Source organism: Gallinula chloropus (genome assembly GCF_964237585.1).
Source record: "Gallinula chloropus genome assembly, chromosome: 1".
Lineage (NCBI taxonomy): Eukaryota > Metazoa > Chordata > Aves > Gruiformes > Rallidae > Gallinula > Gallinula chloropus.
Genome location: NC_140085.1, coordinates 73,942,339 through 73,968,963, shown reverse-complemented (window position 1 = coordinate 73,968,963; position 26,625 = coordinate 73,942,339). Strand labels below are relative to the sequence as shown.

Sequence of the window (26,625 nt, the reverse complement as noted above, 5' to 3'; positions counted from 1 at the left end):
CTTTCCCTATTAAACTGTCTTTATCTCAACCCATGAGTTCTCACTTTTATCCTTCCAGTTCTCTCCCCAATCCTACAAGGGGGATGTGAGTCAGGAGTCACGCAGTGCTTAGTTCCTGGCTAGGGATAAACTACAAAAACAGGGTAAGAGAAAGTATACCATGGTATACCTTCCCTGCCTTGTCTTACCATTGCTCATCTTTGTCACACAATCTTAGTGTAACTTCAACTCCCCTACGCCATTTAACAATTCAAACCCTACATTTACGGTATATCAAGTAGAAACACAGCAACATAGTTGTGATCAACCTTCAACATGATTGCACAAGTCACTGTTGTCTTTAGGAGAATGGGTCAAATACTCAACCCCAAACAATATCACTGATCACAGAAAGCCTGGTGAGAGTATTTTTGGGACCCACCAGAAAAAAGCAGAAGATCTCAGTTTTCTCAAGATTAACATTACCACCAAGAGTAGAAGAGGTACAATCTGGCAATACCAACATTCACTGGGTGACTGATCAGTCTGTTAGGCATGGAAGAGCAGAGCAGTGCCAAACAGGGATGAATCCGCCAGCGAATGGCCCTAACGGTTTGACAGGTAGTATTTAGAACTTTAGCAATAGCTTTAGAGCTCCTCCTTCTGTCACTAGGAAGAACGGCATGTGCAAATATTTGAGTTGACAGTTATTACGATTGTAATGGGCGTTTTAGGCCAAGTCATAAGATACTGCAGCTAGATACAGAGGATGCTTAAGCTACCTGTCCCTGAAGTGTATCTTTTGCCTTTCCAGGGGGAGCCCCGCAATATCCAATTTCACCTACGTGTCTCCTAGAGCTGTTGTCTTCTGAAACAAGGGAAGGGCAAGTGAAAATACCCACAAGTATAGTTCTAAAACAGCACTGGAGAGACACTCCGTGGGGTAAGAAGAACTAAAAGGAAGCCACAGCAAAGAGTTGGAGGGTCTTAGCAAGCTTCTGTGAAAAACAGAGACCGTGGGGAGAAATGATACAGCAGTTTTTACAGCTGCTGATTCCCCAATCACTGTACAGAATGTGGCTGTAAGCGTGATGGCATCTCAATGAAGTTATCAAGCAAAACCACAGAGACTCTGTTATTTGCAGCAGAGAGAACCAACACCATATGTAAGAAACAGCCACAATCACCTAGCCAGGCTTTGAAATTTCCCAGGAACCATTCTTAGCCCTCGTTGGGACGATGGCCCAGCTGGAGTTGCAGCAGCAGCCCCGTGCCCAAAATGGCACAAGAGCTAACCCAGAATGCCCCATGTCCAGAGCGGGACTAGCCTCCATGCCAACTGTTGGGTGCCCACCTCAGTACCTACCAAGCTCTGCTCCTCACTTCCCCAGTAGGAAGTGGCCATGAAGTTTAGGCTGGCTTAACTGGTGCCCCTGTCACCAACTTGAGAGCTGCTCACTAGATTTTGTTGCCGGCTGGCTCACCTCTGGTAGTAGCGGGTTCTTTCCACACCATCCCATGTCTAAGGGGAGCAGCTGGAAACAGCCAGAGAGGAGTGGACTGAGCAGGGTGTTGCAGAGCCAACTCAGGAATGCTATGGGAAGGAAGGATCACATCGGGGGGAGGACGGATGAAGCAGGGAGCATGACTTGCTCCAGCTCTGCTGTAGGAGCCTTCAGATTCCACAGTGAAGTGGCCATAAAGTAACATGCTGATGGATCACTCCACTTGGGAGATTTACCATAAAGATCTGGTCCTGCCTGCAGTTGAGACCATACTTTGTTGTACTAGAAGGTAAAAAACTGATGTGCCCATGATGTAGAGGGCAGGAGAGACCCAGAGAAAAGGTCTGCATCAAAGAATCTCTCACAGCTACAAGAATCCAAAACATATTCTGGTGTGCACTAGCTCTCCTGTTCATCTCCTGCATGAAACTGGGCCCCAAAGGGGAGGGGGATAACATCGGCCTTGCCTGTGACAAGCTGTGTGACTTGCCCAAGTTGGAAGGGCACGTCCGAGCTGGGGTACTGGCATAGACCCTCATCCTGTTGCTCTCAGACATCCTGGACACACCGCAGCCTGCTAGAAGTGATGACCCAGAGGCTCCTGAGGCATTGGGAACCTACAGAGAAATGCTGGGAAAATACACCAAAGGAATTCCAGCCAGTAAATCAGCCTCACTGGGGGCCCAGCTGAAGTGCCTCTCTGTAAATGCACCTAGCATGGGGGATAATTTTATAATTCCCTGTAACGATACAGCAGTTTTTATAGTTGCTGATTCCCCAATCACTGTACAGAATGTGGCTGTAAGCGTGATGGCATCTCAATGAAGTTATCAAGCAAAACCACAGAGACTCTGTTATTTGCAGCAGAGAGAACCAACACCATATGTAAGAAACAGCCACAATCACCTAGCCAGGCTTTGAAATTTCCCAGGAACCATTCTTAGCCCTCGTTGGGACGATGGCCCAGCTGGAGTTGCAGCAGCAGCCCCGTGCCCAAAATGGCACAAGAGCTAACCCAGAATGCCCCATGTCCAGAGCGGGACTAGCCTCCATGCCAACTGTTGGGTGCCCACCTCAGTACCTACCAAGCTCTGCTCCTCACTTCCCCAGTAGGAAGTGGCCATGAAGTTTAGGCTGGCTTAACTGGTGCCCCTGTCACCAACTTGAGAGCTGCTCACTAGATTTTGTTGCCGGCTGGCTCACCTCTGGTAGTAGCGGGTTCTTTCCACACCATCCCATGTCTAAGGGGAGCAGCTGGAAACAGCCAGAGAGGAGTGGACTGAGCGGGGTGTTGCAGAGCTAACTCAGGAATGCTATGGGAAGGAAGGATCACATCAGGGGGAGGACGGATGAAGCAGGGAGTGGTATCCCCCAGGGTTCAGTCCTGGGTCCAGTTCTGTTCAACATGTTTATCAATGACCTGGATGAAGGGATTGAATGTTCCCTCAGTAAGTTTGCAGATGACACTAAGCTGGGAGAAAGTGCTGATCTGCCTGAGGGTAGGGAGGCTCTTCAAAGAGACCTGAGCAGACTGGACCGATGGGCTGAGACCAAGGGGATGAGGTTCAACAAGGCCATAGAGGATGCCTTCCTGATGCAGCTGGTCAGAGAGCCCACAAGAGGAACTGCCCCGCTAGACCTGCTGTTCGTGCACAGGGAAGGTCTGGTAGGAGATGTGAAGGTTGGGGGCTGCCTTGGACAGAGTGACCATGAAATGATACATTTCTCAATTCATGGTGGAGCTTGGAGGGGGAACAGTAAAACTGCTACCTTGGACTTCCGGAGGGCGGACTTTGATTTGTTCAAGAGACTGGTAGGGGGAGTCCCTTGGCATTTAGTCTTAGCGAACAAAGGGGTACAAGAGAGCTGGTTGCTCTTCAAGAAGGAAGTCTTAAGGGCGCAGGAGCAGGCGGTCCCCCTGAGCCGCAAAATGAGCCGGGGGGGAAGAAGACCGGCGTGGATGAATAGGGAGTTATTCTTGAGGCTCCGGGAGAAAAAGAGAATCTACCGCCTGTGGAAGGAGGGACGGGCAACTGAGAATGAATTCAAGGAAGTTGTCAGGATGTGTAGAGGTGAAATCAGAAAGGCAAAAGCCCAGCTTGAATTTAACCTGGCCGCTGGGGTGAAAAGGAATAACAAACTCTTTTATAAGTACATTAACAGTAAGAGGAGGACAAAGGAGAATATCCACTCTTTACTGGATGAGGCTGGGAATGTGATCACTGAGGATAAGGAAAAGGCGGAGGTTCTGAATGCCTTCTTTACGTCTGTCTTTAAAGGTCAGACCAGTTATCCTCAGGGTACTCCTCTCTCTGACCTGGTAGTCTCGGCTGGGGAGCATGCTAACTCCCCTGTGATTCTGGAAGAAACGGTCACAGACTTCCTACTCCAACTGGACTGCCACAAGTCCATGAGGCCGGATGAGATCCACCCGAGAGTGCTGAGGGAACTGGCAGAGGTGGTAGCCGAACCGCTTTCCATTATCTATCAGCTCTCCTTGTTGACTGGTGAGGTCCCAGAAGACTGGAGGCTCGCCAATGTGACTCCCATTTACAAGAAAGGTTGTAAGGAGGACCCGGGGAACTACAGGCCTGTTAGCCTGACCTCGGTTCCAGGGAAGGTTATGGAACAGATAGTCTTGAGGGAGATCATGCGGCATGTGCGGGATGGCCGGGGGATCAGGCCTAGCCAGCATGGGTTCATGAAGGACAGGTCCTGTTTGACCAACCTGATCTCCTTCTATGATCTAGTGACCCATCTGCTGGATGAGGGAAAAGCTGTTGATGTGGTCTACCTAGACTTCAGCAAAGCCTTTGACACTGTCTCCCACGGTATTCTCCTGCAGAAGCTGGCAGCCCGTGGCTTGGATGGGTACACCCTCGGCTGGGTAAGGAGCTGGCTGGAGGGCCGGGCTCAGAGAGTGGTAGTAAATGGAGTTAAATCCAGCTGGCGACCGGTCACGAGTGGTGTTCCCCAGGGGTCGGTGCTGGGGCCTGTCCTCTTCAATATCTTTATTGATGACCTAGATGAGGGCATTGAGTGCACCCTCAGTAAGTTTGCAGATGACACTAAATTGGCTGGGAGTGTGGATCTGCCTGGGGGTAGCGAGGCCCTACAGAGGCGTCTGGACAGGCTGGAGAGCTGGGCTGAAGCCAATGGCATGAGGTTCAACAAGAGCAAATGCCGAGTCCTGCACTTTGGCCACAACAACCCCAGGCAGCGCTATAGGCTTGGGGTGGAGTGGCTGGAGGACTGTGTGGATGAAATGGACCTGGGGGTACTGATCGATGCACGGCTGAACATGAGCCGACAGTGTGTGCAGGTGGCCAAGAAGGCCAACGGCATCCTGGCTTGCATCAAAAATAGTGTTACTAGTAGGAACAGGGAGGTAATTGTCCCCCTGTACTCAGCACTTGTGAGGCCGCATCTCGAGTACTGTGTTCAGTTTTGGGCCCCTCACTACAGGAAAGACATTGAGGCCCTGGAACGCGTTCAGAGGAGGGCTACTAAGCTGGTGAGGGGTCTGGAACACAGGCCTTACGAGGAGCGGCTGAGGGAGCTGGGATTGTTCAGCCTGGAGAAGAGGAGGCTCAGGGCAGACCTTATAGCTCTCTATAACTTCCTGAAGGGAGGTTGTAGTGAGCTGGGGGTCAGCCTCTTCTCCCGTGTAGACAGCGACAGAACTAGAGGGAATGGTATCAAGCTGCGCCAGGGGAGATTCAGGCTGGACATTAGGAAGCACTACTTCTCTGAAAGGGTAGTCAGGCACTGGAATGCACTGCCCAGGGAGGTGGTGGAGTCACCGACCCTGGGGGTGTGCAAGGAAAGACTGGATGCTGTATTGAGGGACATGGTTTAGTGGGAGCCAGTAGTAATAGGTGAATGGTTGGATTGGATGATCTTTTAGGTCTTTTCCAACCTTGATAATTCTGTGATTCTGTGAAGACCAAGTGCAGAGTCCTGCACTTGCGACACAACACCCCATGCAGAGCTACAGGCTTGTGAAAGATTGGCTAGAAAGCTGTCAGGTGGAGAAGGCCCTGGGACTGTCTGTTGACTGCTGATGGAACACAAGACAGCAGTGTGCCCAGGTGGCCAAGAAGGCCAACAGCATCCTGGCTTGTATCAGAAAATAGTGTGGCCAGTACATCTAGGGAAGTGATTGTGCCCCTGTAAACAGCATTGGTGAGGCTGCACCTCGAGTGCTGTGTTCACATTTGGGCTCCTCACCATAAGAAGGACATCGAGGTCCTCGAGCAAGTCCAGAGAAGGGCAGCCAGGCTGGTGAAGGGGCTGGAGGGAAAACCTTACAAGGAGCAGCTGAAGGAGCTGGGGTTGTTTAGTCTGGAGAAGGGGAGTCTGAGGGGAGACCTTATCACTGCCTACAGTTACCTGAAAGGAGGTTGCAGAGAAGTGGGTAATGGTCTCTTCAGCCAGGTGACAGGACAAAGCTGTGCCAGGGCAGGTTCAGATTGGATATTAGGAAAAAATTCATCACTGAAAGAGTTGTCGGGCATTGGAACAGGCTGCCCAGGGAGGGGGTTGAGTCACCATCCCTGGATGTGTTTAAAAGACGGATAGATGAGGTACTTAGGGATATGGTTTAGCAGAGGACGGGAATGGTTGGACTCAATCTTAGAGGTCTTTGGCAAGCTTGTCATACTGTGATTCTGTGTAAGACCCGAGACTCTGGAATCAAACAGGCAACATGGTGACCTGGGATATGGAGAAGGCTGAGGTACTCAATGACTTCTTTCCCCTCAGTCTTCACCATCAAGAGCCCCCAGATGTGCAGAACTTTCCAGAAGGCTGTGCCATAGTGGCACCATCACCTCAGCTGCTGCCCTCCCAGCGCAACCAGACTGGTGGGGCACTGCCCCGGTACACACGTGACATCTGTGAGGTCTGTGCAGCTCTGGCAGCAGCAGGAGGGACAGCTGAGTCAGCCCAGCCTTGCTTTCCATGCTTTGGAGAAAACTGAGCAGGGCAGGAGGAGGAGCTGAAGGAGGGACTGGCAAGCTGCTATCCTCCATCTGGGAAGATGGCAGCAAGGGCACTGCTGCCCTGCCTCAGCACCTCTCCACACAAAGGCAACTCCAGGCAGCAGGTGGCATATGCTGACCTCCCCACCAGCACATCCACTGCCTCCATTGTCCCTGCCCCATTCCCGATAGCAGGGGCACAGGCTTCCCCGTAAAAGCCTTGGCTGGCCATGGCCTTCGTGTGGCCCCACCATGGCCAGGCAGGCTGCAGGAGCCCACCAGCTCACCCGTAAGGCTGCTCTGCCTTTTTCCTGCTTCCTCTTCAGTTGTGACCACCATGCCCGTGCTGACTTACCTCTCTCATTGTTCCCATCCTGCCCAGAAACTGTCGTGCCACAGAGGCCACCGAGAAGTCTGCACCTGGCCGTGTCATAGGCAACAATAGCAAAAAAAACGTTTGGGCTTTTTCTTCTCAGGCACCTTCTACAAACAGCACCAGTCTCAGGCCCTCAGTTCGTCTCCTCCTCAGAAAAGCCTTCCAAGTTGCTTTGCAGGCTTCCTATGCCCCTGGGTCTTCTGCATCCCCTCCCCTAAAATCCCGCTTTCCGATACAGCTGAGCCAGCGCAGATTTGCTGACAAGAAACACAAGCAATGCCTTTTTATTTTCCCCTCTTGAAAAAAACACCCCAGTAAAATGAAAATCACCAGTTGTGCAGCCAGGCACTGCAACCTAACAGCAACCACCCATGGAGGCTACGCTTGGATTCCTTCATAGCCCGGGAAGGCATTTCCTTGCGTTGTGTTTTGCTGGGCATGAAAACCCAGCACAGAGATACCCTGTTGCACGTTACTACCAGCAATCTGCTGCTGCCTAAGAACCCTGGCAAGTTACTGTACTCAGATGTCAGTACTTCTCTGTGGTACTGCGCGTATCCAGTCTGAAACGAGAGTTGCAAGCAGATGCATGACAAACTGCACATCTCAGCATCCAGCCCTTCCCAGAATAATCCCAGAATTTGATGGAAATACTTCCCCAAAAGGACCCTGCCCTATCAAGCAAACACGGAAGGTTAAGAAAAGGTGCACAACCACTCTCCTGACAAAGATGACAGCAAAGCTCACAAAACAGAATTTCAAGTGCCAGAAAGAAGTTTGCTCTAAGCTGAATTTGAGCTGCGTTACTGTGAGTTGCTTATTACTTTACCTATGGGTACTTATTAACCCAGGTAACTTATTTCCACTATGAGCAAAAACAACCAACCAGGGAAGAGCCTCAGTCACTGACAGCCTACCAACAATTTTACCACCAGTGCTGTCCCGAATACATTTCCTCGGGTCCTGTCAACACATCATTTACATAATGACAATTCTACTTTGAAGCAGGACAGTATCATTTCAATTCCTGTCACATCTCACCATGCTGGTAAAAAACAGCTTTTGGCCACTGGTTTTCCTGATGAGGACCAGAAAAATCGGCCTGCTGCTGTGGAATTTAAACCAGTAGAAAAGGTCTTTGAAATTCAGTACATTTGGAAAGCAAGAACAACTTTGCACCAAGGCAAGCAGGGATTTAAAACACTTCCCACTTCTTAAAGCAATTTTTATATATTCCCCATATACTTCACCAGACATAAGAACCTTTACTTGCACCTGCAGAATGTGCTCCCAAGGCCCTCTAACACGTGCCCTCTAGCACTGGCTGGCATTTATTCACATAGAGGAATGTTTCAGAGAGCAACAAGCCAAGGCTTCCTGCAGCTGTTGAAACAACCCCAGAGGCTTTCAGACCTCACACAACTGACACAACAGCAACAGAGGAGCAACTGAGAGGCACCGATGAACAATGTGTTCACCTTCCCTGCAGCATCAAGGGTACCAAAGGACAACCAAGGAGTCAAGACTCGGGTTCCACTCTGTATTTGAAGCACTCAGGATCTGAGGCACATTTCAGAAATTACACAAATCGCTGCGCTGCCACGCAGGATACCTGCTCTGTGGGCTACAAGCCAACTCTGAGGAAGGTGAAAGGCACTCGGTGTCCTTCAGGTTGGGGAACTCCCCTGCTGCCAAGGGCCTATAGGTCACATCACACCTTTTCAGAGTCGTCCTTCATCTTCACATAGGTGGCTGGGCAGAACTGAGAATACAGCTGAGCCAGCAAAGCCTGGGACGTGATCTCTAGCCTTGTCCCATGGCTCAGCTTGTTCCATACGTGCACCGCATAGGTGTTCCGAAGGAGCTTGTGAAGCTCCGAGGAGCTGATTGGATCAAACAGCTTCTTCCAATCCTCCCAGCGAATAGGATAAAAGGCTTCTGGGGAAAGAGCACGCACCCCTTTGCAGCTACTGTTGTTCTGGAGTTTACTAATGGAGCACTGCTTCTTGAAGACACGAGTTAAGAGTCCTGGGCCCTGGTGTGCCCAGATCCAGCCATTGTAGTTCTGCACAAAGTCCTGCATGCAAAGCATGATGAACTCATGCTTGGGTTTAAAGGACAGAAAGGCCCCGTTCAGGACATCCTGAGACTGCAAACCAAGGGCATTGCTGAGGTTCTTCAAGTTCCTAAGCACAATGAAGTCTGTGTCCAGGTAGATGCCACCAAACTTCCACATGATGGCGATTCTGCAGGCGTCAGACAGGACGGGTAGGAAATAAGGTTCCTTCTGGTGCTCAGGCTGCAGGTACCACTTTGACAGAGGCGTCCCTGAGAAAAGCTCTGGCAAGTCCAGGGGCCAGATTTCCACATTGGGAAAGCGGCTCAGTAGCGAGAAGCCCCAGTGGGGGGGTGATGAGGCGTTCCCGCTTGACAAACCTTTCATGAGCACAACAACCCTTGTCCCAGGGTGCGTCCTGGCAGCTGACTCCACAGCACATGTGAACAGGTAACTTGGGTCCATTCGCTCTGACGTCTCCACAAAAAGCACGTCCCCAGGTAGGGGAGGGGTTCCACTGGCATTGGGCAAAATCTGACCATACATGCTTTGAGTCAGCAAGCTGTGGAACTGTCCCTCAGAGCGCTCCCCACCTCTCCAGTAGAACATGAGGGAGAACACAAATGAAATGGTGAGGATCAACAGAAACCCGAGCCTCTGGTTCATCAGCCCTGCGGTCAGTTTGGTCAGGCAGTCGGACATCCTGGGTGATCTCACTCTCGTTGGAGCCTGATCTCCCAAGTCAACTGCTGTGATCTGGAGGAAAAAAAAAAAGGCACTGACAAGCAAGGCAGCAGACGACGAGACTTGGGAGAGTGTCAGAGCAGAGCAGAACTCTCCTTCCTTTACCTCAGGGCAGCACGCTTAAATTTGGCTGTTGGTCAGTTCTAAAACAGTCTGTTGCAGTTTTGCGTAGCTGGGTACTCATGGAGAAGGTGGGGGTGCAGGGATGGCTCCTGCAAGAAGCAGCCAGAAGCTCTCTGGTGGCCCCAGAGAGTAAACGTCAGCTGATTAAAGGCCAGAGTTGCTGCTGACCAAGGCCGAGCCAACTGGCGACAGTCACAGCGCCTCTGTGAATCACATATAGGAGGAAAAAAACCACAAGCAGATGCATTTTTCCACCAGAGAAGGGAATGAGAAGATGTTAGAAACTGTGTAGACATCAAGGCCAGTGAAGGGGGGGGAGGGGAGGTGCCCCAGAAGCTGGAGGGAAAGTTGCCCCTGCAGCCTATGGAGAAAACCATGGTGGAGCAGGTGTCCCCCCACAGCCCATGGAAAAGGACAAGACCCCACCAGCAGTCCATGGAGAGGCCCCACGCTGAAGCAAGTGGACACATAGAGTAGATGCTGTGACCTGCATTGGAGGAAGCCCCTGCCAGGACTTGCTACCAATGGAGAGAGACAGAGACACAGAGATGAGCAAGGGAGAGATCCACGCTAGAGTAGGTTTGCTGGGGGAAGGCTGGCTCCCCATGGAGGACTGGGACTGAGAGACATTGTGATTTATGACTGCCCGCCATAGCAGTGACCCACGCTGGGGAAGCTGGTGAACATCTGAAGCCCCATGGGAAAGGACTCAAGTTGGAGAAGTTCGTGGAGGACTGTCTCCCATGGGTGGGACCCCACGCTGGAGCAGGGGAAGGGTGTGTGGAATGAATGCCCCCCCATCCCCGGCCAAGAAGGAAACCAACTTGCGAGGAACCAAACGAAACCTTCATTCCCCCATTCCCTGCCCCTCCCTGTGCCACAATGGGGGGGAAGAAGGGAGAAAAATCATGACTAAAGTGAAGTCTGCTAAGAAGGGAGAGGTGGGGGGAGGCGCTTTAAGATCTGGTCTCGCTTCTCATTACCTGACTCTGGTGTCACTGGGTGTGCAGTGCAGTGCAATTAATTAGCGAGTTTATTCTGTGTTGAGTCTGTTGTGCCCATGACACTGGTTGTGGAATGATCTCTCCCTGTTCCTTATCTCGACTCCTAAGCCTCTCAATATATATTTTCTTCACTGTCCAGCTGAAAAGGGGAGTGATAGACCGACTGGTGGGCATCTCGCCTCCAGCGAAGCCTAAACCACCACACAGTCTCCTACCTACTCTGGGCTTTCAGGGCACTCAACAGTGCAAAGCATGGTGGAGGATTCTAGCATTTCTTCTGCCTCCCTTCGGTCTCTCTCTGCTCCAAATCTGCATGCTCCAGAACAGAGCGCTTCAGGAAACAACAAAAGCTTTAATCTGTAACCAAGCAGGAAACAGGACAAAGAACTCATCTAGCCCAACACAATTTATGTTTTGTTTCTGGTTACTAGAACTGGGTAACATACTTAACTCCCCGTATATCCAGAAAATGTCTTGTCAGCCTCATTGGGAGGTTTCCAAATGCAACAGTGTGGAGTCAGTGCTCACCACGAGGCACGGGGGCTTGGTGGACAAGAGGAGAAGCAGCCCACACACAAATCATTGGCTCTGTATTCCCAGAACGTTCTCCCGCAGAAAAAGGCCAGCGTGTGCCAGGAGTGTTACGGGCAGCAAAGAACGCACTCTGCTAATGAGGTACCTATTTCCCCCTCCCTCCACACTACAGCAGGTTGAATCCTGAAAATTAGTTTTAGGTAGGTAACCTGTAAGAGAGAGGTTTCTCTTCCTCTTCACAAGAAATATGGCGCTCTACCTCCCTCTGAAACAGCAAGTCCCACTCAAGAGGAACTACAAATGCTACTCACCTGTCCCGGCTTTCCAGACACCACAGAAGTCACCGCTCAGTTGGACAACATTTTGAAGAGATTAGTGCACCTGCACACACCTACAACTGATGTGGTCCGGGACTTCCTGTTCTGAAAAATATAAAGGGGTGAAAGGTGGAGTCTGAACAGATGCTGAGTACATGCCAATCAGGAAGGACATGACACAACTTTAGCTAATATACCAAAGGAAAGATCGATCCCGCATCTGATGGGATACTGCAGCTAGATACAGAGGATGCTTAAGCTACCTGTCCCTGAAGTGTATCTTTTGCCTTTCCAGGGGGAGCCCCGCAATATCCAATTTCACCTACGTGTCTCCTAGAGCTGTTGTCTTCTGAAACAAGGGAAGGGCAAGTGAAAATACCCACATGTGTAGTTCTAAAACAGCACTGGAGAGACACTCCGTGGGGTAAGAAGAACTAAAAGGAAGCCACAGCAAAGAGTTGGAGGGTCTTAGCAAGTTTCTGTGAAAAACAGAGACCGTGGGGAGAAATGATACAGCAGTTTTTGCAGCTGCTGATTCCCCAATCACTGTACAGAATGTGGCTGTAAGCGTGATGGCATCTCAGTGAAGTTATCAAGCAAAACCACAGAGACTCTGTTATTTGCAGCAGAGAGAACCAACACCATACGTAAGAAACAGCCACAGACAATCACCTAGCCAGTCATGGCAGCATCATTCAGCTGTGATTCACCTTCTGTCTCCCTAAATACAATAAGCAGCAGTCAAAGATCGGTGGGAAATGGTCAGTAATGCTGTTACACTCAGACAGAGTAGGGAATTTGTTGCATGAATTCAGAGCTGTAACAGCTGCACAAAACACAGGCATGCTGGGTTTCAGGTAAGCAAACTTGCTCGGTGGCTTTATCAAATTTCACAAAACGCTTGTCAGTGCTGGCAGCAGAGACAATGTTCTGATCACAAGTGTGCAGGACACAAAAAGACAAGCTGGCACTAGCTGGCAACCTGGCTGTTTGCAGCAACCTCCTTACAAAGTGAGAGGAGAGCTAAGGAAGTAAGTCAAAGCTCACCGTCAGACACTGCAGCTCTCTGACCCTTGGTGCTTTGTACCCTTCCAGACCTACAGGACTGGTGGGGGTTGCTGGAAACGGACCAAACCCACAGATGGGCAGTTCAAGTCTCAGCCCACCTTTCACCTGAGCGTTGAAATTTCCCAGGAACCATTCTTAGCCCTCGTTGGGACGATGGCCCAGCTGGAGTTGCAGCAGCAGCCCCGTGCCCAAAATGGCACAAGAGCTAACCCAGAATGCCCCATGTCCAGAGCGGGACTAGCCTCCATGCCAACTGTTGGGTGCCCACCTCAGTACCTACCAAGCTCTGCTCCTCACTTCCCCAGTAGGAAGTGGCCATGAAGTTTAGGCTGGCTTAACTGGTGCCCCTGTCACCAACTTGAGAGCTGCTCACTAGATTTTGTTGCCGGCTGGCTCACCTCTGGTAGTAGCGGGTTCTTTCCACACCATCCCATGTCTAAGGGGAGCAGCTGGAAACAGCCAGAGAGGAGTGGACTGAGCAGGGTGTTGCAGAGCCAACTCAGGAATGCTATGGGAAGGAAGGATCACATCAGGGGGAGGACGGATGAAGCAGGGAGTGGTATCCCCCAGGGTTCAGTCCTGGGTCCAGTTCTGTTCAACATGTTTATTAACGACCTGGATGAAGGGATTGAATGTTCCCTCAGTAAGTTTGCAGATGACACTAAGCTGGGAGAAAGTGCTGATCTGCCTGAGGGTAGGGAGGCTCTTCAAAGAGACCTGAGCAGACTGGATCGATGGGCTGAGACCAAGGGGATGAGGTTCAACAAGGCCATAGAGGATTCCTTCCTGATGCAGCTGGTCAGAGAGCCCACAAGAGGAACTGCCCCGCTAGACCTGCTGTTCGTGCACAGGGAAGGTCTGGTAGGAGATGTGAAGGTTGGGGGCTGCCTTGGACAGAGTGACCATGAAATGATACATTTCTCAATTCATGGTGGAGCTTGGAGGGGGAACAGTAAAACTGCTACCTTGGACTTCCGGAGGGCGGACTTTGATTTGTTCAAGAGACTGGTAGGGGGAGTCCCTTGGCATTTAGTCTTAGCGAACAAAGGGGTACAAGAGAGTTGGTTGCTCTTCAAGAAGGAAGTCTTAAGGGCGCAGGAGCAGGCGGTCCCCCTGAGCCGCAAAATGAGCCGGCGGGGAAGAAGACCGGCGTGGATGAATAGGGAGTTATTCTTGAGGCTCCAGGAGAAAAAGAGAATCTACCGCCTGTGGAAGGAGGGACGGGCAACTGAGAATGAATTCAAGGAAGTTGTCAGGATGTGTAGAGGTGAAATCAGAAAGGCAAAAGCCCAGCTTGAATTTAACCTGGCCGCTGCGGTGAAAAGGAATAACAAACTCTTTTATAAGTACATTAACAGTAAGAGGAGGACAAAAGAGAATATCCACTCTTTACTGGATGAGGCTGGGAATGTGATCACTGAGGATAAGGAAAAGGCGGAGGTTCTGAATGCCTTCTTTACGTCTGTCTTTAAAGGTCAGACCAGTTATCCTCAGGGTACTCCTCTCTCTGACCTGGTAGTCTCGGCTGGGGAGCATGCTAACTCCCCTGTGATTCTGGAAGAAATGGTCACAGACTTCCTACTCCAACTGGACTGCCACAAGTCCATGAGGCCGGATGAGATCCACCCGAGAGTGCTGAGGGAACTGGCAGAGGTGGTAGCCGAACCGCTTTCCATTATCTATCAGCTCTCCTTGTTGACTGGTGAGGTCCCAGAAGACTGGAGGCTCGCCAATGTGACTCCCATTTACAAGAAAGGTTGTAAGGAGGATCCGGGGAACTACAGGCCTGTTAGCCTGACCTCGGTTCCAGGGAAGGTTATGGAACAGATAGTCTTGAGGGAGATCACGCGGTATGTGCGGGATGGCCGGGGGATCAGGCCTAGCCAGCATGGGTTCATGAAGGACAGGTCCTGTTTGACCAACCTGATCTCCTTCTATGATCTAGTGACCCATCTGCTGGATGAGGGAAAGGCTGTTGATGTGGTCTACCTAGACTTCAGCAAAGCCTTTGACACTGTCTCCCACGGTATTCTCCTGCAGAAGCTGGCAGCCCGTGGCTTGGATGGGTACACCCTCGGCTGGGTAAGGAGCTGGCTGGAGGGCCGAGCTCAGAGAGTGGTAGTAAATGGAGTTAAATCCAGCTGGCGACCGGTCACGAGTGGTGTTCCCCAGGGGTCGGTGCTGGGGCCTGTCCTCTTCAATATCTTTATTGATGACCTAGATGAGGGCATTGAGTGCACCCTCAGTAAGTTTGCAGATGACACTAAATTGGCTGGGAGTGTGGATCTGCCTGGGGGTAGCGAGGCCCTACAGAGGCATCTGGACAGGCTGGAGAGCTGGGCTGAAGCCAATGGCATGAGGTTCAACAAGAGCAAATGCCGAGTCCTGCACTTTGGCCACAACAACCCCAGGCAGCGCTATAGGCTTGGGGTGGAGCGGCTGGAGGACTGTGTGGAGGAAATGGACCTGGGGGTACTGATCGATGCACGGCTGAACATGAGCCGACAGTGTGTGCAGGTGGCCAAGAAGGCCAACGGCATCCTGGCTTGCATCAAAAATAGTGTTACTAGTAGGAACAGGGAGGTAATTGTCCCCCTGTACTCAGCACTTGTGAGGCCGCATCTCGAGTACTGTGTTCAGTTTTGGGCCCCTCACTACAGGAAAGACATTGAGGCCCTGGAACGCGTTCAGAGGAGGGCTACTAAGCTGGTGAGGGGTCTGGAACACAGGCCTTACGAGGAGCGGCTGAGGGAGCTGGGATTGTTCAGCCTGGAGAAGAGGAGGCTCAGGGCAGACCTTATAGCTCTCTATAACTTCCTGAAGGGAGGTTGTAGTGAGCTGGGGGTCAGCCTCTTCTCCCATGTAGACAGCGACAGAACTAGAGGGAATGGTATCAAGCTGCACCAGGGGAGATTCAGGCTGGACATTAGGAAGCACTACTTCTCTGAAAGGGTAGTCAGGCACTGGAATGCACTGCCCAGGGAGGTGGTGGAGTCACCGACCCTGGGGGTGTTCAAGGAAAGACTGGATGCTGTATTGAGGGACATGGTTTAGTGGGAGCCAGTAGTAATAGGTGAATGGTTGGACTGGATGATCTTTTAGGTCTTTTCCAACGTTGATAATTCTGTGAAGACCAAGTGCAGAGTCCTGCACTTGCGACACAACACCCCATGCAGAGCTACAGGCTTGTGAAAGATTGGCTAGAAAGCTGTCAGGTGGAGAAGGCCCTGGGACTGTCTGTTGACTGCTGATGGAACACAAGACAGCAGTGTGCCCAGGTGGCCAAGAAGGCCAACAGCATCCTGGCTTGTATCAGAAAATAGTGTGGCCAGTACATCTAGGGAAGTGATGGTGCCCCTGTAATCAGCATTGGTGAGGCTGCACCTCGAGTGCTGTGTTCACTTTTGGGCTTCTCACCATAAGAAGGACAGCGAGGTCCTCGAGCAAGTCCAGAGAAGGGCAGCCAGGCTGGTGAAGGGGCTGGAGGGAAAACCTTACAAGGAGCAGCTGAAGGAGCTGGGGTTGTTTAGTCTGGAGAAGGGGAGTCTGAGGGGAGACCTTATCACTGCCTACAGTTACCTGAAAGGAGGTTGCAGAGAAGTGGGTAATGGTCTCTTCAGCCAGGTGACAGGACAAAGCTGTGCCAGGGCAGGTTCAGATTGGATATTAGGAAAAAATTCATCACTGAAAGAGTTGTCGGGCATTGGAACAGGCTGCCCAGGGAGGGGGTTGAGTCACCATCCCTGGATGTGTTTAAAAGATGGATAGATGAGGTACTTAGGGATATGGTTTAGCAGAGGACGGGAATGGTTGGACTCAATCTTAGAGGTCTTTGGCAAGCTTGTCATACTGTGATTCTGTGTAAGACCCGAGACTCTGGAATCAAACAGGCAACATGGTGACCTGGGATATGGAGAAGGCTGAGGTACTCAATGACTTCTTTCCCCTCAGTCTTCACCATCAAGAGCCCCCAGATGTGCAGAACTTTCCAGAAGGCTGTGCCATAGTGGCACCATCACCTCAGCTGCTGCCCTCCCAGCGCAACCAGACTGGTGGGGCACTGCCCCGGTACGCACGTGACATCTGTGAGGTCTGTGCAGCTCTGGCAGCAGCAGGAGGGACAGCTGAGTCAGCCCAGCCTTGCTTTCCATGCTTTGGAGAAAACTGAGCAGGGCAGGAGGAGGAGCTGAAGGAGGGACTGGCAAGCTGCTATCCTCCATCTGGGAAGATGGCAGCAAGGGCACTGCTGCCCTGCCTCAGCACCTCTCCACACAAAGGCAACTCCAGGCAGCAGGTGGCATATGCTGACCTCCCCACCAGCACATCCACTGCCTCCATTGTCCCTGCCCCGTTCCCGATAGCAGGGGCACAGGCTTCCCCGTAAAAGCCTTGGCTGGCCATGGCCTTCGTGTGGCCCCACCATGGCCAGGCAGGCTGCAGGAGCCCACCAGCTCACCCGTAAGGCTGCTCTGCCTTTTTCCTGCTTCCTCTTCAGTTGTGACCACCATGCCCGTGCTGACTTACCTCTCTCATTGTTCCCATCCTGCCCAGAAACTGTTGTGCCACAGAGGCCACCGAGAAGTCTGCACCTGGCCGTGTCATAGGCAACAATAGCAAAAAAAACGTTTGGGCTTTTTCTTCTCAGGCACCTTCTACAAACAGCACCAGTCTCAGGCCCTCAGTTCGTCTCCTCCTCAGAAAAGCCTTCCAAGTTGCTTTGCAGGCTTCCTATGCCCCTGGGTCTTCTGCATCCCCTCCCCTAAAATCCCGCTTTCCGATACAGCTGAGCCAGCGCAGATTTGCTGACAAGAAACACAAGCAATGCCTTTTTATTTTCCCCTCTTGAAAAAAACACCCCAGTAAAATGAAAATCACCAGTTGTGCAGCCAGGCACTGCAACCTAACAGCAACCACCCATGGAGGCTACGCTTGGATTCCTTCATAGCCCGGGAAGGCATTTCCTTGCGTTGTGTTTTGCTGGGCATGAAAACCCAGCACAGAGATACCCTGTTGCACGTTACTACCAGCAATCTGCTGCTGCCTAAGAACCCTGGCAAGTTACTGTACTCAGATGTCAGTACTTCTCTGTGGTACTACGCGTATCCAGTCTGAAACGAGAGTTGCAAGAGATGCATGACAAACTGCACATCTCAGCATCCAGCCCTTCCCAGAACAATCCCAGAATTTGATGGAAATACTTCCCCAAAAGGACCCTGCCCTATCAAGCAAACACGGAAGGTTAAGAAAAGGTGCAAAACCACTCTCCTGACAAAGATGACAGCAAAGCTCACAAAACAGAATTTCAAGTGCCAGAAAGAAGTTTGCTCTAAGCTGAATTTGAGCTGCGTTACTGTGAGTTGCTTATTACTTTACCTATGGGTACTTATTAACCCAGGTAACTTATTTCCACTATGAGCAAAAACAACCAACCAGGGAAGAGCCTCAGTCACTGACAGCCTACCAACAATTTTACCACCAGTGCTGTCCCGAATACATTTCCTCGGGTCCTGTCAACACATCATTTACATAATGACAATTCTACTTCGATGCAGGACAGTATAATTTCAATTCCTGTCACATCTCACCATGCTGGTAAAAAACAGCTTTTGGCCACTGGTTTTCCTGATGAGGACCAGAAAAATCGGCCTGCTGCTGTGGAATTTAAACCAGTAGAAAAGGTCTTTGAAATTCAGTACATTTGGAAAGCAAGAACAAATTTGCACCAAGGCAAGCAGGGATTTAAAACACTTCCCACTTCTTAAAGCAATTTTTATAACATAAGAACCTTTACCTGCACCTGCAGAATGTGCTCCCAAGGCCCTCTAACACGTGCCCTCTAGCACTGGCTGGCATTTATTCACATACAGAGGAATGTTTCAGAGAGCAACAAGCCAAGGCTTCCTGCAGCTGTTGAAACGACCCCAGAGGCTTTCAGACCTCACACAACTGACACAACAGCAACAGAGGAGCAACTGAGAAGCACCGATGAACAATGTGTTCACCTTCCCTGCAGCATCAAGGGTACCAAAGGACAACCAAGGAGTCAAGACTCGGGTTCCACTCTGTATTTGAAGCACTCAGGATCTGAGGCACATTTCAGAAATTACACAAATCGCTGCGCTGCCACACAGGATACCTGCTCTGTGGGCTACAAGCCAACTCTGGGGAAGGTGAAAGGCACTCGGTGTCCTTCAGGTTGGGGAACTCCCCTGCTGCCAAGGGCCTATAGGTCACATCACACCTTTTCAGAGTCCTCCTTCATCTTCACATAGGTGGCTGGGCAGAACTGAGAATACAGCTGAGCCAGCAAAGCCTGGGACGTGATCTCTAGCCTTGTCCCATGGCTCAGCTTGTTCCATATGTGCACCGCATAGGTGTTCCGAAGGAGCTTGTGAAGCTCCGAGGAGCTGATTGGATCAAACAGCTTCTTCCAGTCCTCCCAGCGAATAGGATAAAAGGCTTCTGGGGAAAGAGCACGCACCCCTTTGCAGCTACTGTTGTTCTGGATATTACTGATGGAGCACTGCTTCCTGAAGACACGAGTTAAGAGTCCTGGGCCCTGGTGTGCCCAGATCCAGCCATTGTAGTTCTGCACAAAGTCCTGCATGCAAAGCATGATGAACTCATGCTTGGGTTTAAAGGACAGAAAGGCCCCGTTCAGGACATCCTGGGACTGCAAACCAAGGGCATTGCTGAGGTTCTTCAAGTTCCTAAGCACAATGAAGTCTGTGTCCAGGTAGATGCCACCAAACTTCCACATGATGGCGATTCTGCAGGCATCAGACAGGACAGGTAGGAAATAAGGTTCCTTCTGGTGCTCAGGCTGCAGGTACCACTTTGACAGAGGCGTCCCTGAGAAAAGCTCTGGCAAGTCCAGGGGCCGGATTTCCACATTGGGCAAGCGTCTCAGTAGCGAGAAGCCCCAGTGGGGGGGTAACGAGGCGTTCCCGCTTGACAAACCTTTCATGAGCACAACAACCCTCGTCCCAGGGTGCGTCCTGGCAGCTGACTCCACAGCACATGTGAACAGGTAACTTGGGTCCATTCGCTCTGACGTCTCCACAAAGAACACGTCCCCAGGTAGGGGAGTGCTTCCACTGGCATTGGGCAAAATCTGACCACACATGCTTTGAGTCAGCAAGCTGTGGAACTGTCCCTCAGAGCGCTCCCCACCTCTCCAGTAGAACATGAGGGAGAACACAAATGAAATGGTGAGGATTAACAGAAACCTGAGCCTCTGGCTCATCAGCCCTGCAGTCAGTTTGGTCAGGCAGTCGGACATCCTGGGTGATCTCACTCTCGTTGGAGCCTGATCTCCCAAGTCAACTGCTGTGATCTGGAGGAAAAAAAAAAAGGCACTGACAGGCAAGGCAGCAGACGACGAGACTTGGGAGAGTGTCAGAGCAGAGCAGAACTCTCCTTCCTTTACCTCAGGGCAGCACGCTTAAATTTGGCTGTTGGTCAGTTCTAAAACAGTCTGTTGCAGTTTTGCGTAGCTGTGTACTCGTGGAGAAGGTGGGGGTGCAGGGATGGCTCCTGCAAGAAGCAGCCAGAAGCTCTCTGGTGGCCCCAGAGAGTAAATGTCAGCTGATTAAAGGCCAGAGTTGCTGCTGACCAAGGCTGAGCCAACTGGCGATAGTCACAGCGCCTCTGTGAATCACATATAGGAGGAAAAACCCATAACCACCTGCATTTTGCCACCAGAGAAGGGAATGAGATGCAAGAAACTGTGCAAACATCAAGGCCAGTGAAGGGTACCAGAGAGAAAGATGCCCCTGCAGCCCATGGAGAAACCCAGGATAGCAGTGGCCCACGCTGGGGCAGCTGGTGAACATCTGAAGCCCCATGGGAAAGGACTCAAGTTGGAGAAGTTCGTGGAGGACTGTCTCCTGTGGGTGGGATCCCATGCTGGAGCAGGGGAAGGGTGTGTGGAATGAATGCCCCCCATCCCCGGCCAAGAAGGAAACCAACTTGCGAGGAACCAAACAAAACCTTCATTCCCCCATTTCCTGCCCCTCCCTGTGCGACAATGGGGGAAGAAGGGAGCAAAATCATGACTGAAGTGAAGTCTGCTAAGGAGGGAGGAGCTGGGGGAGGCGCTTTAAGATCTGGTCTCGCTTCTCATTACCTGACTCTGGTGTCACTGGGTGTGCAGTGCAATTAATTAGAGAGTTTCTTTCCTTTATTCTGTGTTGAGTCTGTTTTGCCTGTGACATTGATTGTGGAATGATCTCTCCCTGTCCTTATCTCCGTTCCTGAGCCTCTCAATATATATTTTCTTCCCTGTCCAGCTGAAAAGGGGAGTGATAGATCGACTGGTGGGCATCTCGCCTCCAGCAAAGCCTAAACCACCACAGAGTATCCTACCAACTCTAGGCTTTCAGGTCAACACACAGCAGTCAATGTCCAGTTTAGGATCCAATGAGAGTTTATGGCTTAGGATGAAATGGAGTGCAGGCCCAGGGGACAAACTCCTGGATAAACTCAAACAAAAGTGGGCTCTCTGTGGCTACCACTGGCCTGGACTTGGCATGCTTAAATTTTATCTCTTCATCCTTTCTGAAATAGTCTCCTAGCTCCTCACTATTGTTACAGGGCCTTCAGGCCCTACATCAGAAAGTACAGGCTGTTACAGGCAGCAAAGAATGCACTCTGCTGCTACTGAAATAACCCATTTCCGCTTCTCTCCACACCACAGCAGACTGAATCCTGGTAAATCAGTTTCACCTTAGTAAACTGTAGAAGGAAAGCAGGTAACAACTTGAGGGAACAAAGCCTATTACTATAGAGAAGGCAGGAAAGCACAGCTTATATTTTTTAGTTAGAGAAGGAACTGCACAAGGTCGCTGCACGAGCCAGTCCCCTTCTACGGCAAAACAATCACGGGAAATATGGTGCTGCACCTTCCTCTGAAACCACAAGCCCCACTCAACAGAAACTGTAAATACTACTCACCCGTCCCGGCTTTCCAGACACCACAGAAGCGACCGCTCAGCTGGACAACATTTGGAAGAGGTTAGTACCCCTGAGCGCCCCTGAGACTCTGTGGTCTGGGACTTCCTTTTCTGAAAAGGAATGGTGAAAAAGTCTGAACATGCTGAGAAAAGAAGAAAATGAGGGAGGATGTGACATCATGGGGCTGGGCTGTGAACGTCACCCAATAAGGAACGCACGAGACAAAAATAGGGGAAAAAGATAAATAATTGGAAGCCCATTAACGCTGAGCTTTAAGCGTCAGACACTGGCAGGAAAGCATTTTGCTGTTTTGTTTTCTGCTTCTTTGCAAAGACTTCCCAGTGCTCACGCTGCTTGGGTGGCTGCCACGAGAACTGATGTCAGAGTTTGTTTCACAGGCTGCCTCCTTGAACCCCAAGACTTCAGCTCTGAATGCCCCTCCAAACACCTGTTCTTCTGACCAATGAATATACTGATCCATTTGGGAATACCTGCTCTTATGCCAGATACCTCACTCAAGGACTTTGACAAATTCAGGTGTCCCTCATTTTATGATAGAGCTCCCCTACGTCCCTGTGCTCAATGGCAGCTGACAGAGGACATGTTGACACATTCATAAGATACCACCTCTATCCATACAGACACCAAACTTTGGTTTTACGATTTTTCTACTCTGTTACCTGCCAGACATCAGGCCAACTACTCTGTAGGCATTCCCAGACCACTCATTCCTCCCTAAATCCTTCAAGCACTGCAGCACCATGGACAGAGCGGTGTCATAAGAAGCCAACAGTGGGTAAGCTCTTTGGAACTTTGTCCAAGGACAGAGACTCCACAACCTCTCTGGGAAACCTGTTTCAGTGTTTCACGACCATTTCTTCCATTCTTATTCCCCATATTTCATTGTGCCCATTGTGCCTCATCCATCTATTTGTTGATCCCACTGAGAAGAACCTGGCTTGCCTTCTTTACCCCCACCCATTTCTAATCGGGTATTTATACACTTTAACAAGGCAGCCCCTGAGCCTGCTCTTCTCCAAGAAAGTTCATCAGAGCTCTCTCAGCCTCTCCTTGTATGCCAGGTGCTCTAGTCCCTTTCTCATCTTAGTGTCTCTTTGCTGGACTTGCTCCAGTATGTCTATGTCTCACTTTTACCAGAGAGCCCAGAAACAGCCCTCCAGACGTGTCTTACCAGTGCTGAGTAGCAGGGAAGGATTGGTTCCCTTGACCTTGCAGGCAATGCTTAACAGAATCATACGGGTTTTGGCTAGGACAGAGTTAATTTTCTTCATTATAGCCAGCATGAGGCTGCTCTGACTTCATGCTGAAAACAGTGTTGACAACAGAGAGACACTTTTGCTATTGCTGAGCAGTGCTTACACAGAGTCAAGGCCTTTTTTGCTTCTCAGACCAGACCATTATCCTGTAGGCTGCAGGTGCACAAGGAGTTGGGAGGGGACACAGCCAGGACAGCTGACCCCAACTGACCAAAGAGATATTCCATACCATATGGTATCATGCTCAGCAATATGTTGGCTTGTGTCTTCAGCTTACTGAGGTCACTCTGAGAGGCAGCTAAAACAGCTTGTCTATCAACCACTCCTCCCAGTTTTTTTATTGTCTGCAAAATGCAGAGAACTGCATTAATAAACAACATTAAACAGTACCGGCCACAACACAGATCTTGAGTTTGCCACTAGTTACTGGCCTCCACCAGGATTGTGTGTCACTTCCTACAATCCTTCAAGTCCAGAAGTTCAGTCAGCTTTCAAACACAGGTCACTGTTTTATGTGGTACGAGGCTCCTCTGGAGACTCAAAAAACCTTACTGAAGCTGCAATAAACACTATCCAATGATCCTCCCCTGTCCACTGAGCTGGTCATTTCATCATAGAAGGCTATCATCTTAGCCAGGCATGAATTCCCCTTTAAAATCCATGCCAGTTACTCCTAATCTTGTCCTACTTTTGCAGGTTACTGCCAAGAGGATTTGCTCTATGACCTTCCCAGGGGCCAAGGTGACACTGACTGACCTGTAGTTCTCTCAATCCTCTTCGTTGTACTCCTTGAAGACAGGCAAGATAGAAGTCACTTTTGTTTCCCTTCACTTCCCCTGACCTCTACAACCTTTCAAGCATAACAAAGAGTGGTTTCACAATGACATCAACCAGCTCCCACAGCACTCAAGTATGCATCCTATCAGGACCCATCATCTGTCCATTCATTCAGTCTATGGACATGGTGATGCACAAGGGGCTGCACCATGCATTCCCTACAAAGATGGATTATAGTGTAGAGAAGCATCCCCAAATTCCTCCTACCTGTCGCCAGATGCAGAAATTAGGTTTGGTTTGCTTCTCTGAACTGATCTGTGAACTCCCTTTCATTCTCTAATCTCCTACAGACCTCCTGCCTCTCTAGCATGCTTCCTATCCCTTCTGCAGTTGGAAAAAGAAAACCCCACAACCCCAAACCACTGTAGCTTTAATGTCTTTTTTTAATTGTTTTTCAGTCAATCATAGAATCACAGACTGGTGTGGGTTGGAAAGGACCTTGAATGCCATCTAGTTCCAGCCCCCTGCCATGGGCAGGGACACCCTCCACTAGACTGGGTTGCCCAAAGCCCCATCCAGCCTGGCCTTGAACACCGCCAAGGAGGGGGCATCCACAACCTCTCTGATGTTTTCTATAGCCTAATGGTGTTTCCATATCTAACTTGCCAGACTTCATGCACCTATCTACTTTCACTCCTGGACATAGATTCCACGTTGTGAAGAGTACTTGTTTACTTCTGGTACCTCTACCAATATACTGCAGACCAATGGCAGCTGCTATTTGGTTCCATCAATTATAAACAAATGTAAAGACCAAGATTTCAGGTTGAGTTGTAATGGCAGGATACAGCTGAAGTAACTTCCTCCTGTAGTTTTCTCTTCTGGATTATGCTCTGTTACCTGAGTTCCAGCCATGGTGACAAAGAAGGTACCAGACACACCACAAGCCAAGTGAACACAGGGAACAGTCACAGAACTTGAGAGAGATGAGCCTAAAGTACGTAAGACAGACCAGAGTGCCAGCATTCACAAATGGTATATCCAAATAGAGTATGTGGAGAGCTTTATTTCCCCCCCCTCTCTCTCCTGGTGAGGACAAACCAGCCCCAGGCAGACCTCAGCTCCCAATGTGTACGTGATTAAAGACAGGTAACTGCACTTTTCCCCAAGCTCTTAACCTGCTTTGCACAACAGCCTTCCTGGTCTGCACATTTCAGGGAGGAGGGAAAAGAAACAGGGAAGAGAAGATTGTGGGTGGGGGGTGGGGAAGAGAGCCCTATAGAGCATTACCATTTAGTGCGCATCCTAGATCCCCTCCAAGACAAGAACTCCTGGTGTAGGAGCGCTTTCAGACAGCGCAGAGAACACAATTATCAACCTGTTCCTTCCCAGGTGACCAGGTCCAGGATTATCTTACTGATCTTTCCTTACTCCTCTTCTGTTGCACTGTCCAATTCTGCATCTCCAACCACTATCCCTGGCGTCTCTCCTTGACGTACTGCACACCTGTGTACCAGCCAATCGTCATGAGCTCAAGGACAAAGGAGACAGGGCGTGATAATTAGCAGACTACTGAGACCTACCACGAATGCCTCGCAGAACAAGACATCTTGGCTAAGACAATAGTAAAAACTGTATTTATTTATTTATCACAAGACAAAGGGGAAAAAAAGGACAAAGGCTGATTTGGTTTGATTCTCTCCTTATCACATCTCAGAACATCAACTCTGTGGGGGTGGGGAGGGTCAGACATGGGGCAACACCAAACAAAAAAACTAAACCAACAAACCAACCAACCCAAAACAAACACAAAAAACTCACAAAAAAACCCCAAACAACAAAAAACCCCACTCATCCAAAAAGGCACTTTCCTAAAATAAGCAGTGGTACATTAAGCCAGATATTCATTGCAGTAGGTCCTGAACACTCCCATAGCTAGTTTATGGTATTTCCACAGTAGAGTCTCCTTTTACCCCTTTATGATCACCAGTCACCATTTTACCAAGTCAGTTCTGGGAACCCCTACCAAATACTTCTGTTCAGCATAAATGGCCCAAAACAGAAGAAACCGGTAGGAGAAGAAACTGTCCCTTGCTGACCACACGTTAGGCCAGGGCTGACAATTTTGCTGCTGCTTCTAAAGAAAGTAGAGAAAAAAAACCCAGAGTAGTGACAGTGGGAGCAAAGAGTGCAAAAAGCATCCATTTATACCACTTAGTGTATTGAAGAATGCTCACAGAGTCAGGAAGATCTGCAGTTTGCCCACAAAGTCTTTGTTTTTAAAAGATGTTCAGTGCTGGGAGAGCTGCAGACGTTCAAAATCTTGAATGTCTCCAGGATATGCCATAAAGCTGGGCAATACATACAGGCATGTGATGCCAGCCATTGGAGGGGCGCTTCCAGCACCTTCTTCCTTCCAGAGTAGCTACCTGTGCTGAGACCTCACACCCCACCCTACTCACAGGCAGGTGCTTTCAATCAAGGCAGCACCAGACTCTGATCAATGCCAGATGGCTCAGCAGTAAAAAAAAAAAACCTCCAGCAAACAAAACAAAACCAACCAAACAAAAAAAAAAACCAAAACCCCAAAACCCACACACTCTCTCCTTAAGCTCCCACAGCTATATTCCCTGAGGAAGAGGGGAACTGTTTTCTGAAAAGTGATGGATAACTTCAGAGACAAAAGAAAACTGAGGCAAACAAAAATATTGCATGCACAAGTCTGATACAGTTGTGACCTTTGCCTTGGCTAAACTGAGAAAACCTCACATTACTTGTAGAATCATAAAAGTGTCTTGGTTGGAAGGGGCCTTTCAGACCATCAAGTCCAACTATCAGCCTAACCACCACTAATGGTTGACCTGGGGGAAGGAAAAAGAAAAAAGAAAAAGGAGGGGGGAGGAAAGACCTCAGACAACTGCAGATCTA

The 26,625-nt window shown here is 50.1% G+C and overlaps 3 protein-coding genes across 3 annotated transcripts in view; all 3 read right to left on the bottom strand.

Annotated features, from left to right (window-relative positions):
- The window catches only part of LOC311204905 (lactosylceramide 4-alpha-galactosyltransferase-like), a 15,626-nt gene extending 3,957 nt beyond the window's left edge, over nucleotides 1–11,669 (bottom strand). The window contains exon 1 of the mRNA XM_084279169.1: nucleotides 11,615–11,669. The gene's annotated coding sequence lies outside the window, so the exon portion shown is untranslated. The remainder of the gene's footprint in view (nucleotides 1–11,614) is intronic.
- On the bottom strand, nucleotides 8,544–18,901 carry LOC311204907 (lactosylceramide 4-alpha-galactosyltransferase-like). Its single transcript, XM_084279171.1, has 3 exons — nucleotides 18,825–18,901; nucleotides 11,615–11,725; nucleotides 8,544–9,654 (listed from the first exon to the last, which is right to left on the bottom strand). The coding sequence occupies exon 3, from the start codon at nucleotides 9,598–9,600 to the stop codon at nucleotides 8,554–8,556; it is 1,047 nt and encodes a 348-aa protein (XP_084135297.1). The 5' UTR covers nucleotides 9,601–9,654; nucleotides 11,615–11,725; nucleotides 18,825–18,901; the 3' UTR covers nucleotides 8,544–8,553.
- Nucleotides 18,745–26,625, bottom strand: LOC311204906 (lactosylceramide 4-alpha-galactosyltransferase-like). Its single transcript, XM_084279170.1, has 3 exons — nucleotides 26,606–26,625; nucleotides 21,644–21,753; nucleotides 18,745–20,024 (listed from the first exon to the last, which is right to left on the bottom strand). The coding sequence occupies exon 3, from the start codon at nucleotides 19,968–19,970 to the stop codon at nucleotides 18,924–18,926; it is 1,047 nt and encodes a 348-aa protein (XP_084135296.1). The 5' UTR covers nucleotides 19,971–20,024; nucleotides 21,644–21,753; nucleotides 26,606–26,625; the 3' UTR covers nucleotides 18,745–18,923.